Below are 13,528 nucleotides of genomic sequence, written 5' to 3' on the forward strand. Positions count from 1 at the left end.
AATTGGATTTCACCGTCATCTGAATTGCAGTTACCCTTTAATTATAATCCTACCACTCTGTAGTAATCAATTTATATTTTTCTGTCTTTATAAGGAGATGTATAGACGTGTCGTAGAGGAAGAGAATCTTGCTCCAGGAAATGCTCTTCGGCAATCACAACTTTGAGTAAAGAACCACGTAAAAATTGTTATGAAAAACCAGTCTCTACTGAATCTTTCATTCTGGAAAGTGTTCATTTGAGCTTATTGTAGCAGGAACCTAAGGCATTCAACATTTTCAGCGGGGGAACTTTGGGCACCCTTTCAACAACACCTGTTTTTCAAGTTTGTTTTTCTTGTACCCGTTTTCTTTCTTTAAGATAACAAGACAGATTCCACTCAATGTGATTCGATTCAGAACAAAAACACAATTTTACAAAACAGGCTTTCCAGAGCAAACTTTATCAAACATCGTTTATCTTCGAAACAAAGGAAATACAAGAAATCTTTCCATCTAAGATTTTCACTGAAATTGTATCTAGTGATTTTTCTTGCCGACTTTAGTTTTTCTTAGAATGATTGGCTTGTGTTTCTTGTTAGAAGACACATTTTGTGTTTCTACTTCTTTAGCTTCGAAAGCAATATTCATTTAAACTTTCACTCTTCTTATACCGAATCATGTTTTTCTAAGGAATGCATACTTAGAAAAAGCCTCTAATTAACGTTGTGCATATCATGACAAATAATCGAACATAATTGTTGACAGACAATTGCATTTAATGCTCATGAAATTAATAATTCCCATGCGTATTTGAATAAATTACTCAATAATAACAACTGTTCATATTAATCAGAAACTGAATTACAATCTTTCAATTGATTTATTCGATTTTGCGACAGAAAAGTCTGGATTACTGGAATTCAACGTTCAATAAGAACATTCGAATGAGTTGCTCTTCTCCGCTATTCATTACCGGGCTTCTTTGGCCACTTCTTGCCATTTTTATCAGAGCTCAAACGTAAGAACCTGGTGTCTTTTTCTCGCAGCTTCGAGTCCATCTCAGGTCTTGCATTCAAAAAGAGCCATCAAGGAGCGCATTTAAGGTGGGATTCCACCAAGACCATGTTCGCTTGATCTCTTCCCCTCGAGTTCACTGTGATGCTGGTGAATTGGGATACTCGATGTCGTTACCCTGAGGGGCTTTCTTATCCTTCTTCCATTTTACCCTGCGGTTTTGAAACCAGATTTTCACCTGTTTTTCAGTAAGGTCAAGCATAGCTGCAATCTGTATTCGTCGAAGCCTCGAGAGGTATCTGTTATTTTGAAACTCCTTCTCTAACTCAAGAAGCTGGATGCTCGTGTACGCGGTTCGTATTCTCTTCGACTTCCCGCATTGCATCTGGGCCTTCATTCTGCGACTCTCGAGTTCGCGAACTGTAAAAAAAGAAAGCGTTTTGTTATTAGAAAGTAAAGATAGATGCTGTTCAACCTCTGGCAAAATAAAGGGGTTTATAAAACTAGAAGTATGTGTTTGGCTGAAACGATCTTTCGATATTGACATCAGCTACATTAAATACTAAGTGTATTAATTTGGAAACATTTTAACTGTTTCAAGAGCCATTTTATCAGCGATGAAAAAACCGCTATCACGATGAATGAAGTGGCACCGAATACATCACTAAGAAAGTTTTAGCTGGCAAACAAAAGCATTCGAAAGAATCAATCGCCAGTTTTCGAACACAGTGATGATAAGGATATAAGTTGGATGATTCATTTTCTAAATTTGTATCAACTGTTTTTACTGTATTTCTTAAATTCCAGATTTAGCGTTTCCACTTCGAATGAAACAGATTTAGCGTTTCATCTCTTTCCCTTCAGTAGCACAAAAAATTGAAATTGAGCTTTCATTTGGAAATTTGAACTGTTTTAAGCTTTTGAAATCGCTTGATCACATTGAAGGAAAAGATCGTCGAGCTAACGTTTGCTTGCCGTCAAACATTTCTTTAGGACAACAGTTGAAGTGAAGCATTCAAGAAAAACTTACTGTAAGATGGCAGAAGATGCGGTGGACAGTCGTGGATATTCATGGTCGGGTATGACATCTTATAGCCTTCTCTATCGTATTGGTGCCTTGAACCTTCTCTGTACGGTGAGCAGTATGGATATGACGGGAACATGGGACTGATCGGGGAAGTGTCCGTGCACATCTGACATTGGCATGCTGACGGCTGCGACTTTGGAATGCAACAAGTGCAGAATGTTGTTGATTCGGAGCTGTATCGCTTCTCATGATGGTGGTGAGGTGAATGAGGTGGAGAAACGTTGGCTGGACTAGAGCCTCTGGAGTGATGCGGACTCACCTGTTCATTCGGAATCAACGGTGGCGGGGCATCGGGTTGCTCTAGCTTTGGCCTGTTGTGTATAATCGTATCTATCAGAAAACTCTTAGACATGTTTCCTTGTTAATCACAATCTTGCTGCTTGGTCTTCTTGAATCTTATCTCTCAGTTGCCTTTCTCCACCAGTTTCTAACTTTTTCACTTCTGTGCACAGGTATAATGCCCTCGTAGCTCGTTCTATGTAATACCAGCAATTGCCCGACCTCCGCCAATCAGCTCAGACTGCAACTGACGCTTCGCTTTCAGTCGACCTGTTTATAAACCTTTGCTTCCGCCGCTAAAAGACCCACGTGCAAACGGCTATTATAAAATTATCCAATCCTATTGTGCGCATTGATACGATTGTAAGAGCTGAGAGCTCGCACCTTCTTCAGACCTCCGTGCATAGCAAGCGAGAAGGCAAGCAAAGTATATCTAACATCTTTAAGATACAACGTTTAAGTAAAAAAATATTTCCAACTGATGATTGCAAATCAAATGACAGTGCAACCATTCTTAATGGCTTTAAAACAAATATCGTTATCTGCTAAGATGATGCAGAAAAATTCAGAAAAATCACTTCCATTTATTTTTTATATTTTCTTTTAATATCAGTATTAAAATTCAATTTTTGTCTAACATTGGAAAGGATACTTTAAGAACATTTTTAAAGTTATGTTTAAGAATGAGGGTGCATACCTTTGATGCACCTGTCCACTACCAATCCCAGTGAACAAAAATCAGGGGGTTCTATCTTGAACTTTGTCTGTCCTATACAATAAGATATCTTTGGACTTGCTGCTAAGAATGATAGGAATGGGGTCTTTATTTGATTATAAAGAAATTACCAAGTCACTTTTTCTATCCTCTTGTTTCAAACTAGCGAATAGAAAGTGAAAAACCGATTGGCGTAGTTTGCAAGTTACTTAATAAATCTAAGGACAACTTGCAAGTTGCTTTTAGATATTTGGGGTTGGTGACGTTAACAATTTAGTTTATCAAAGTAGGCAGCATCTTTTGACTTAGTGTTTTCACTTTGTGTGTTGAAATGTTGCTGTAAGACTGTAAGACAATGCTGTGATGGGACAAAACGGATAGTTCGCTTCACATTTCTAGCGCCTTGATTGTCAATTTAGAATGATGACTTACTAATCCAATGGTTTGATTAGAAAGATTAATTATGAAATTTGACTTGAAATTGCTTTGAATGAGAAGCCACGACACATTTCATTGAAATCTTTGCCTTTCACTGCCGATGTGTCTTTAAGAATTTGAAAGAATAATCAATACAGGTGCTGCATTCTTAAAGCGAGCAATTCTGATTTGCAGTATCGCAGTAGTTGCTCTTTATTCTTGGCCTCGCAAAGCTGAGCAAATCTTATTGTAATGGAATTGATGGATACAACTGACAAAAATGTTACCTAAACGCCCTTTTTAAACAATCTTCAATTGAAAACAAGATGATTAAAAATTCCAACGCAGCTAGTCATTTCTTATTTGACAAACGTAAGGATGAAACATGACAGCTTCAAATTTCTATTACTAATGCATATCTGATGGGATTGATTGAATTTTATCTGAAACGTAAAAATCTGCTTCTCCAAGTAAAAACATACTAGAATATGAGTTCTTTTAAAATGATTAAATACCTACGACAATAAGCTCTTTAGCAGTGATACTTTGAAAAGGATTTTAGGTGTTTCCTTATGAGACAAACACATGTCGTTTAAGCCAATTTCGCTCTGCGCTTTGCAGTTACAATTTCATTTGCAGCTACAATGTAAACAATGATGCCATTTATTAATGCTTTTGTTCAAGGGACCTCTCGCAAACAAACAACAACAGATGTTTCTTCAAAACTTCTGTGTTTCTTTAACCTATTCTAATTAATTATTAGTATGTATTAAAATCTGAAGGCGATTCAAATTCTCTTGTCACCGATAGTTGTACTGTTTCGGGCTAGATAATGAATTTTTCTAATTTCGATTCGTGCATAAAGGAATTTGAATAGAACGGCTGCTTGCATTTGTGACAACCTCTTTAATTTCTTTTCAAGTTAGGATTTGAGTGCATATGATTTAGTTATGAAAGCTTCCTTGCCGGTTGCTTCATCTGTTTTATTAAAAAGGTCTAGTTATGACATATCGACATTAAGCACAGTTGTTGATTTGTGTGATATGTTACAAGTATCAATTACCGTTTCATAATTTTGAATCTTACCTTGTACTTCAAATTTGTTTCCATTGCAATTCAAAACTATAAGTAATAAGAAGTCAGTACCAGGTAAACTAAAGATTTCCCATAGTCCATAAATTGAGAAGGACAAAATTTGCGCTGAGACTTCATTCTGGTTTGTTATTTAAATATTATTCACTCCATCTTGAATCGAAGTATCGAATTAAGTCCATACGAATATTGAATTTATCTCATGTGAATCCAAGTATCGTTTCCTATTGTAACAAGTCAGCACAATTAGATAATAGCATTGCATAGCGCGTGCTTTGTTAATCAACTGGGGGCATATCATCTAAAAAGATGGCCTATTTCTTAGAAACTCAAGTGCTTTCTAAATGTAGTGTCAATTCATATTCAAACAACTGTTTTGGTTCTTTACTTCAGTTTTATATGTTATTTATGTACGACTCACCGATAATTTCGAACAGGAAAGGACAATAAACGATGAGAATGATGCTCAAAGTCAGAAAACCTCTAGATAAACCAATTCAGATCTGTGGCTTCTCCACGACTTTCGGCAAAATTGGAACAGTCAGTCCGTAAGAAGTGTTTAGTATAAAAAAATTTGATCGGTATTCTCGAACTCCTTCCCAATTCTTTCAACCAATTTTTTATCAAAAGAACAATTAGATTACAGCTCTGCTTACTGAACTTTGGTATTTGAAATATTTGTTATATGAAGTAAATATTATACGCGTAACAAGGAGGCTGCATTGGCGGAAGCCTTTAAGTATCGAAGCGATTTATTATTATTGACTAATTGATTGGGTAATAGCGATTAAGCGATTCATTTTGATGGATTAACTGATTTGATATGGATATGTGCTGAATACCTTGGTCTGCTAGATATCTACATTCCATTAAACTCTAGTTAGGTTGCATCTCGACCGTGGTCATTCGTGCAATCAAAAGATAATCATTTGTTATTTTAAAACATTTGACAATTACACTGACATAGCATTTATCTTCGTACAAAGACCTCAGTTTGGAATTAGATCGGTTGCTGATAACCCATCACAACTGCTCATTTCAAAGTCTTCACTGATTAACTGCGTTATCAGCATCTTTCACAGAAAGCTTTTGAACGGGCCCCCTGACTATTAATATATACCTCTTTTATAAAAACTTTGAAAGTTTAAATCTGTTTTCAGCGTTTTCCAAATGACGTTGCCTTTTAAGAATACACACGGAAAGCTTTTAATCCAATAAATATGCACATCCCTGTTGAAACCTTCATTGTTCAGAATTTAGGCCTTATTGTGGCGTAATCCACACCGCATACAGAACGTGCGTATATACAGAAGACGCTTCATTTTAGCATCCAATGCTCAGTTTGATATATTGTTCAAATCAGCTGCAAGTTTTTCAAAATGCAATTTCTTTTCAAAAATATTCTTTATTTTACCAATTCCCACGTTTCTTGAGTTTTGAAATTATTTGGTGAAGGCTCTTTGCTTTGTGGCCTCCTTTGGGCGAAGATAAATGAACAGATGGAGGATAAGGGTATGATTCTATATTTCCCGGTGAGATACGAGCATTGCACAGACCTTCAATCACGTCCATTGACTCTGCTGTATTGAATTGCAAATCAATTGTTCAGGATGAAAAGCAAATAAGTACTTCATGTAACTGACTGTTTCGATTAGATTTGCAAATAAATTAATGAATAAATAAAGAAGTAAAATTAAGTGGCAAAAAATCTCACAGTGGCAGATTATGATTTATTGTTCATTATAATTAACTATAAATTCTCTAAGAAGAAGAAAATGTTTTTAACCCCAGCCCGTTATCAAACCCGAGTAGTGCAACAGACACCAGAGCAGTTGGTCTCTCTCCCGATTTTAGTTGGATTTCAATATATTGAAAGTAATAAATAGCAATACATTGAAGGTAAAACCAGTTAATTCCCTGCTTCAACAATTCATTGCTTTGTTCAATGAAGAAAACGTTCAAGAAACTGACTTTCCATAATTCAGTGAATTGATAAAATATCGTAGCGCAACGGTGTCGCATTATGATTAGGAGAATTAATTTGCAACTGTACGCTTTTTAAGGGTCATCTGACCTGAATAACGTATTAAAAAAGCACTTGAAAAGATATCTACCATGTTTGCTCTCCTATTTATTTGTCGAATTTTATCACAGTACGCAACAACGTGACTTTCGGCCGACCGAATTTGATCAGCCGCACTCCAAAGCTTCCGCGCAGTGGCTGCAAGCTGCCTGCGTTCTCAAATTACTCCACACTTGATCTTGGTCTGACAAAGCGTTCAAAATCTTCAATGATTTCATTTGAATTAATTTTTCTATTAATTTCGGCTATTCAATAATGAATTTGTAACTCTTCAACAAAATCACTTCAATAATTAAGTTGTTTCTAAATTTTATTTGATTGCATCAAGGGAAACTAACCATTGTTGTTAATTAAAATCAAAGTCATTAGATTTTTACACTTATTTCAGAATATTACATCAACATGTATGCTGATAAAACCTTAAGTTTTTTTTAATAAAAACGGCTGTTCATTGCTTATTTAAAGTTATAATTAACTTAACAATATAGAATACCGAGGAAGCATTACAGCTCAAGGGATTTGAATACCGATTCGCAAAATATATCAAACTGTCTACTATGTTAGGCATTCCGTTGACTGGAAATTCAGATGGCTTTATCTTGACGAATCTTTGAAGGATCCATTCAAATTAACAGAGTTCTGTTACTGGTAGGTTGCCTTAATTTCACGAATCAATACTTTGCTGGGAAGTGATAGCAGTTGATTAAATGGTGAAGAAGAAAGCGTTAATAAATTCAAAGAAGAATTAGCTGTATCATTGAATATCTACTTTGAGCTGAAATCGAGGCATAATTTTTTTACTCACCAATGATTCGGCTACTTTACCAAAGCAAGACAACAAAACTTAAAAGAGATTTTAAGGAAATTATTTTTAACTTGGTTTTGAACATTCATGTGAATTACTTTGCCGTAGCTTCTCTGAATTACAAAAGAGAAGTTCAGTTTTTCTTTGTTTTCAAGAGGCGACATACATTTGAATTCTGCTGCTCTTCTCAAGTGGATGATCAAGTTTTTACAAATTGAATAGCTAATGCTAATATTTATTATTCGCTCCTACCAAAAACATTTGAACTTTCGCATTCTGATCTACCGTTTTTTATAAATATGCATTACATAAAGATATTTGTCAAGTCTTTGCATGACCAGCGACCTCTGTGCGGTGCATGACACCACCTCAGTAATCAAGTTGAAATTACCTCTGTGCGGTGCATGACATCATCGCAATCGCAGCATCAGGGGTTTGAGCGTTTAAGTCTTTCGAGTACCAATTCCCCTTGTTTAAGCCAAAGCTTTTATGCAAATAATCAATCTTCGTTATAGCGCTGTTTTCAAAGCTTTCAGGTGGCAGTGTCTAACTTTTGCACCAAATAATACAAGAAATATGTGAATATAAAGTGAACAAGATTCTTCCATCCTAATGACGCTACTGACTTGTTCTGCATTTTCATATTGAACAATCAGGTAAGTGAATATGATACGTTGCTTCATAATCAAAACAAACCTATCGTATAAAACATTCTTTGAACTTTCTAAAATAGCAAAGACTGCTGGTAGAGTAGTTCCCACCTCATCATTTTGATGACGTAAATGCAATACGCTACCTTACATTAACTAGTTTTATAAAATTATAAAAAGTACAGCTATGGAAAGCTGCTTCTATCAAAAATGTTCTTTTTTCCACTTCATGAAGTAGGTAATGCTTTGTAGAATTGCTTTTCTGATAAACAAAGTAGCTTTTGTCAAAGAAGCGACTCTTGCATTAGCCACACTCCATGATAGATGCTAAGTAGAATTTGCAAGGTCTATTATTTCTGAACCTTTTAGGCATCTGAAAAAAACAGGATTTTTCTGTATCAACTCTCGAACAAATGAACAGCAGCGAATTATTTCTGAAAAGTAACAATCACTTTTCTGAATTCATAAGACGCTTTTCTAGCACCATTGCGTAACTGGGAAAACATTATGCCAAATTATAAAATAGATTCGGTCCGCAGTGGACCATCGACACACATTTGGCTGTCTTAAAAAGCAATAGATTGTCTTTATAAGCAATGAATTAAAAATTCTAATCAACAATCAATCTGCTCTGTAATACATTTGGCTGCACACACTTAGCAATTTCAATGAATTCCAATCTTTATTTCTGTTTTTCTTTCTTTCCAGCTTAGATTCGTTTTCAACACCGATACATAAATTAATCAAGCACAAAGATTTGATAAATTAATCTGTTTCCCTTTATTTACCGATGAATTATGAATTTGTGTCTTTTCTTGTTTGAGATTGTTTTACAGATTTCATGACAATGTTTAGCTCAGTTAGAGGTCATTCATTGTTTCCACTTGCAATGCAAATTGCGTTGAACTAAAGCTAAATTGAAAACAAAATTTCACAGCTCTAAATTAAATTTTCTCTGCTTCTTGTTGCAGAAACATCACAATGTCAATAAATATGAGCTGAAGAAACATAACAATTTCAATCAAAAACTTTTCAAAAATCAAAATAAAATGCAAAAGCTGAACTAGAAGATAAACGTTAGCCCAATAGTAAAGGTTCGAGCATGCTTTACGAAATTTGAATTGACAAATCTGAATGAAAATGCAAAAAATGTGAGCAAAAAAGAGAAAATATGAGCTCAAATTACAAAAATTGAACTTAAATGCTGAAAGTGTGCTAAAAGTGAAGTGTGTAGACAAAAGAGTAAATGCAAACCAAAGTGTAAAAAACGAAATTATAATGCCTAATTTCCCCGTTTTTTTATGCCATCATAAAATTGGTTCCATCGTAAAAACAAATTTTTTGATAAAACAGTGATCTTGCTACTTAACACTTATTCAAGGACGCTTGCCTACAACGGACATCTCACATCATCGGACATCAGTGGTGGTCTGGCCTTTTAGCCTGGAGGGGCCAGCAGCAAAATGGCGCCCTTCATAACTATGCTCTTATATATTTTGACCTTGTATGTCTAGGATAGACTGACCCCCACGTGAGCACAGCGTTCCAAATATAATAATTTTTCATGGGAGTGTCAGGACAAGTTGGACCGACTCACGCACGAAAGTGGATGTCTCTTCGAAGCCAATCCAAGCAAATAAACTAAACAAAAATGTGTCAAGAACATTTTTGGGGAGATTCCAGAAGTTACCCCTACCATGTGATAAAATGAGAGTTTTGTTTTCTTTGAAACTGTTGTATTCATTTGGCACCTTGGAGGGGAATCCAAAGCGCCAAATAAAATATTTATCATTTTTATATTTACCTTATGACTAACCATATTAGTTTTCTGACTAATGCCTGATGTCCAATAATGCAAATTATTCCTAATGCCTGATGTCCAATAACTGAGGGCTTGCACTTTGGAAAAATTAACTCAGCACCATCCTGTGCTTCTTCCAATCACAATGGTTGTAACTGTGACTGCTGTGGATTTACACAACATTTCTTTGGGCCATCAACTATCCCTTTATAGTGAAAACTGCTCTAGGTATAATGGAGGGCAATATTTTCTGAACGTCCTGTCTGTGGCAAGCCATTTTATTTGTAATTCAACTAACAATTCAACTTGTCCTTTTGCTTGCCTTTCCCGGTAGGTCGAATGGTAGCCAGTCCGCCATTGGGCACTACAACCAGAATTTAAAGCAAATCTATCTGATTATAAGAAATGGCCAGTTTCAAGGGCACTTAAATGAAAATGGCAATCTGGCCCCCTTGCCCATCCTATCAAAAGGCAACATGAGCAGTTGACAGACTGTTTTCGGATTATGTTTGTGTGCGTGCCCTATGAGTGCTGTGCCCTCCACACAAAGGAATTTAACAGTAAGTTTCCTGACACTCTTCTATAAAATTGATTATTTTTTGCCCCCATGCGAACAGTACAAATGGTTTGCCTAGATAATACAGTACTATACTAAAGGGGCACAAAGACGTGTCCTGAAGTGAGACTGTTCTAGCGGGTATGGAGGAATGCACCCAAAGAAGTTTTGAATTTTAAGGCGTCTTCTTTGTCTCTGCTGACCTCCTAGGTCTCTTTGGCCTAGAGAGCTAATAATCAAACACGTTGGTCGTATCAAACTTTTTTTCGAATCTTCGGCGCCCTATACAAGCTTTGGCGCCCCTACAAAAAATTCAGCTGGGGGGCACTGGCCCCCGCCCCCCCTGCCTGGCCGCGACTGTCGGACATCTTGCAATAATTGATCTTTCAATAAAGGGTTCATGACAATAGTCGACACATCATAACAGATACTTTCTAGAAATTTGATTCCTCTTTTTCCTTCTTTGTGAGCAAACGTTCTTCTCTGAACTCATAGATTTCTTTCCACGCATTTCTTCCAACGGTAAAACTTTTTGCAAAAACTGCCACCTTCAAAACTTGACAGTTGACCTGAAACAATGGTATCATTTTAAAGTTAGTGAATCTCAAGATGTAGAAAAATTGTAATTTTCACTAATTTTACTGATGCATATATATATAAGCAAAACATTTAGGCCAGAATCAATACGTGAAGGAAACTTGGAACTCATTGATCATATTTGCCAATTTCTTTCAAATTTTCATTTTTCCTCTAATATTCTTTATCTTCCTTTTTTCTAGTTCTTCGTGTTTCCACACAAATCTCCAACTCTCCTTATGCTAATGAAATTTCTTTCAACTGGCAGCAGTGCCATTGTTCACCTTGGGGACAAACCATGTTTCAAAAAAAAATCCAGTTAACAAGAATGAAACTGCTCTGCCTGAAAATTATGGCTTGGGAGTCAGATTAGGAGACTTCTTCGAAGGCCTGGCCAGAATGGATAATATTATAGTGAAATTGACCTGACCAAAAATTGGCGAATCTGATCCAGCCTTGGTGGCTTTGTGAAATTTAAAAAGGAAAGTGATGAGAATGGACTGTTTTTACATCAAAAGTATCTTTTAAGATTCTTTTGTGGAAAACTGGCCTGAAACAACATTTTAATGTGGCTGTTCAATTAATGCATAAGAATGTGAAAGTCAAAGACTCGGTGCTCTTGATGTTTTGAACTCGGCCTCGCAGATGAGTACGTTTTCTAGGTTAGAGCAACCCCCGTGACCCGATAAGCGTCGACTTAACGTTAATTACAACTGTACGTAGATTGTTAAAAGCGATACATTTTTACTTGAATGCAAGTTCTGTCGGCAGCTGGTCAAGATAAGCCCATTTCAATACGTTCCTTCTTAAAAGAGCAAACTTTTGATAAAAGTTCAACATAATTTACTTTGCGATAGTACGAGCTAGCCGTTTTAATAATGTCAAGTTATTCTCTATTGTTCGGAAATGGGATACACAAAATAAAATAACTGCTTGATTTTCAGCTGCTGCTATTTAATTCCCTTCTGATTGCTTTGTCTTCGTATTTTAGGCTTTGATTGTAGATGAAGACGGGGGCATGCTGACACTTTCTTCGCTGACAGTGCAATATAACTGCTTTACGGCATTCAAAAGAGCTATGGCAGTGTGTCACCTCGTGACTGTAAAGCCTTTGACGCCAATTTTAGTCGATCAAAAGCAGGAGAGCTGTATAATCAGATTCATGCAATATATTTTGAGAAAATTTTTTATTAACTTTCAAAATTTTCATTTAATTTTGTTTGAATTCATTTTCTCATTTGTGATCAATTAAACATTTGCTCATTCTTCAGCGTAATCAGATCTTTTTGATATTTACATATTAATTTATTTATCATGCATTTCAACTTTCCTTACCAGTTGACAATAATGCGTCGAAATCGAACGTCGAGAATAATTTTTTGATTAATTCAAGTTAGGTTAGTTTCGTTTCCATCTCCATCAAACCATTTTATTTTCGGCAATTTCGCCATGAAAACGATTATTATAAAGAGAAAAACGAATTTCAAAAATCAATAACACTCTATTTTCCTTGTCTGCAATGATGCAGGAATTTCGAGTTACCTTCGAAAGCAGTCCAAAGCCAGAATAATGCATGAACCAAAATCTTCTGTAAAATTAATGACGAGGAAAAATCTTTAAAGTACTTTTGTTTGTATATCAAATTAAGGAATACAGCACTTGAGTTTGATGAAAGCAATCATTTGCAGATATATGTTTTCTTTTTGGATGATAAATGTAAGAAAGTGTATGGCGTTAAGCCATTCATCTGATAAGACCTAAAGAATTGTAAGTAAAATCCAACATCTTAAGGATAATGAGAACTCTTTGATAATAATATGCTGTGAAGCGTAAAAAGAAGTTCTCAAGCAAAGAATATCGCTGAAAGATTTGGGGTTATCTGAAGCAATTAAAGGAAAACCTGGTTACATTGAAGAGACAGCTCAAATTAGTGAGCGAAAGAATTAGTTGTTATATATTATTTGATGATGGGAAGAGCCTTTTTAAAGAGTTTGCAATCACGCTCGAAATGAGTATCGCTTTCAGCTGTCCTGTTATGCAACATGCTGTTAGAATATGTGAAGAAGCAGGAGATGTTTGCACAAGTCTTTCAAAGTATGAAAGAACGAGCACAGTCGGAGAGATAGTGGTCCGATAGCTTCTTAATTAATTCAAAAAGGAAGATTGATTTTCAAAACATTGCCCAGTGCCTTTGCGTAATTGCTAAGGATTGATTAAGTGAATCACCCAGCTTTATTCAAGTCGATTTAAATATGTCCTGTCGAGAAGCGCAGCTGTTGTTGCCGCTTCATTTATATCATACAAGATATTACTCACTCACTATTGCAATACACCGTCTCAAAATCTTCATATCTGAATTGTGCAATGTGAATTCCGTTAATCCTGTACAAATAAGATTATTCTACGTTTTATAGGATGTAAAGCTATTCTGAATGAAAATACACATCTACATTTTTAATCTGTTTTTGGGTTG

General features: G+C 35.7%; 1 protein-coding gene across 1 annotated transcript; it reads right to left on the reverse strand.

The window, feature by feature from the left end:
* Positions 1-697: 697 nt before the first annotated feature.
* On the reverse strand, positions 698-2,793 carry LOC135686313 (uncharacterized). Its single transcript, XM_065202517.2, has 2 exons — positions 2,025-2,793; positions 698-1,414 (listed from the first exon to the last, which is right to left on the reverse strand). Exons 1-2 carry the CDS (start codon positions 2,431-2,433, stop codon positions 1,131-1,133), a joined length of 693 nt encoding a protein of 230 aa, XP_065058589.1. The 5' UTR covers positions 2,434-2,793; the 3' UTR covers positions 698-1,130.
* Positions 2,794-13,528: the final 10,735 nt, after the last annotated feature.

Source organism: Rhopilema esculentum, chromosome 6 (genome assembly GCF_057945365.1).
Source record: "Rhopilema esculentum isolate cy_ngs chromosome 6, ASM5794536v1, whole genome shotgun sequence".
NCBI lineage: Eukaryota > Metazoa > Cnidaria > Scyphozoa > Rhizostomeae > Rhizostomatidae > Rhopilema > Rhopilema esculentum.

Bases quoted from the DNA above. Each gene is read 5' to 3' on its own strand.
- LOC135686313 (XM_065202517.2), bottom strand. From the start codon at position 2,433: ATGTCTAAGAGTTTTCTGATAGATACGATTATACACAACAGGCCAAAG. The intron at 1,415-2,024 runs GTAAGTTTTTCT...CTTTTTTTACAG, and splicing joins GCATCTTCTGCCATCTTACA to TTCGCGAACTCGAGAGTCGC.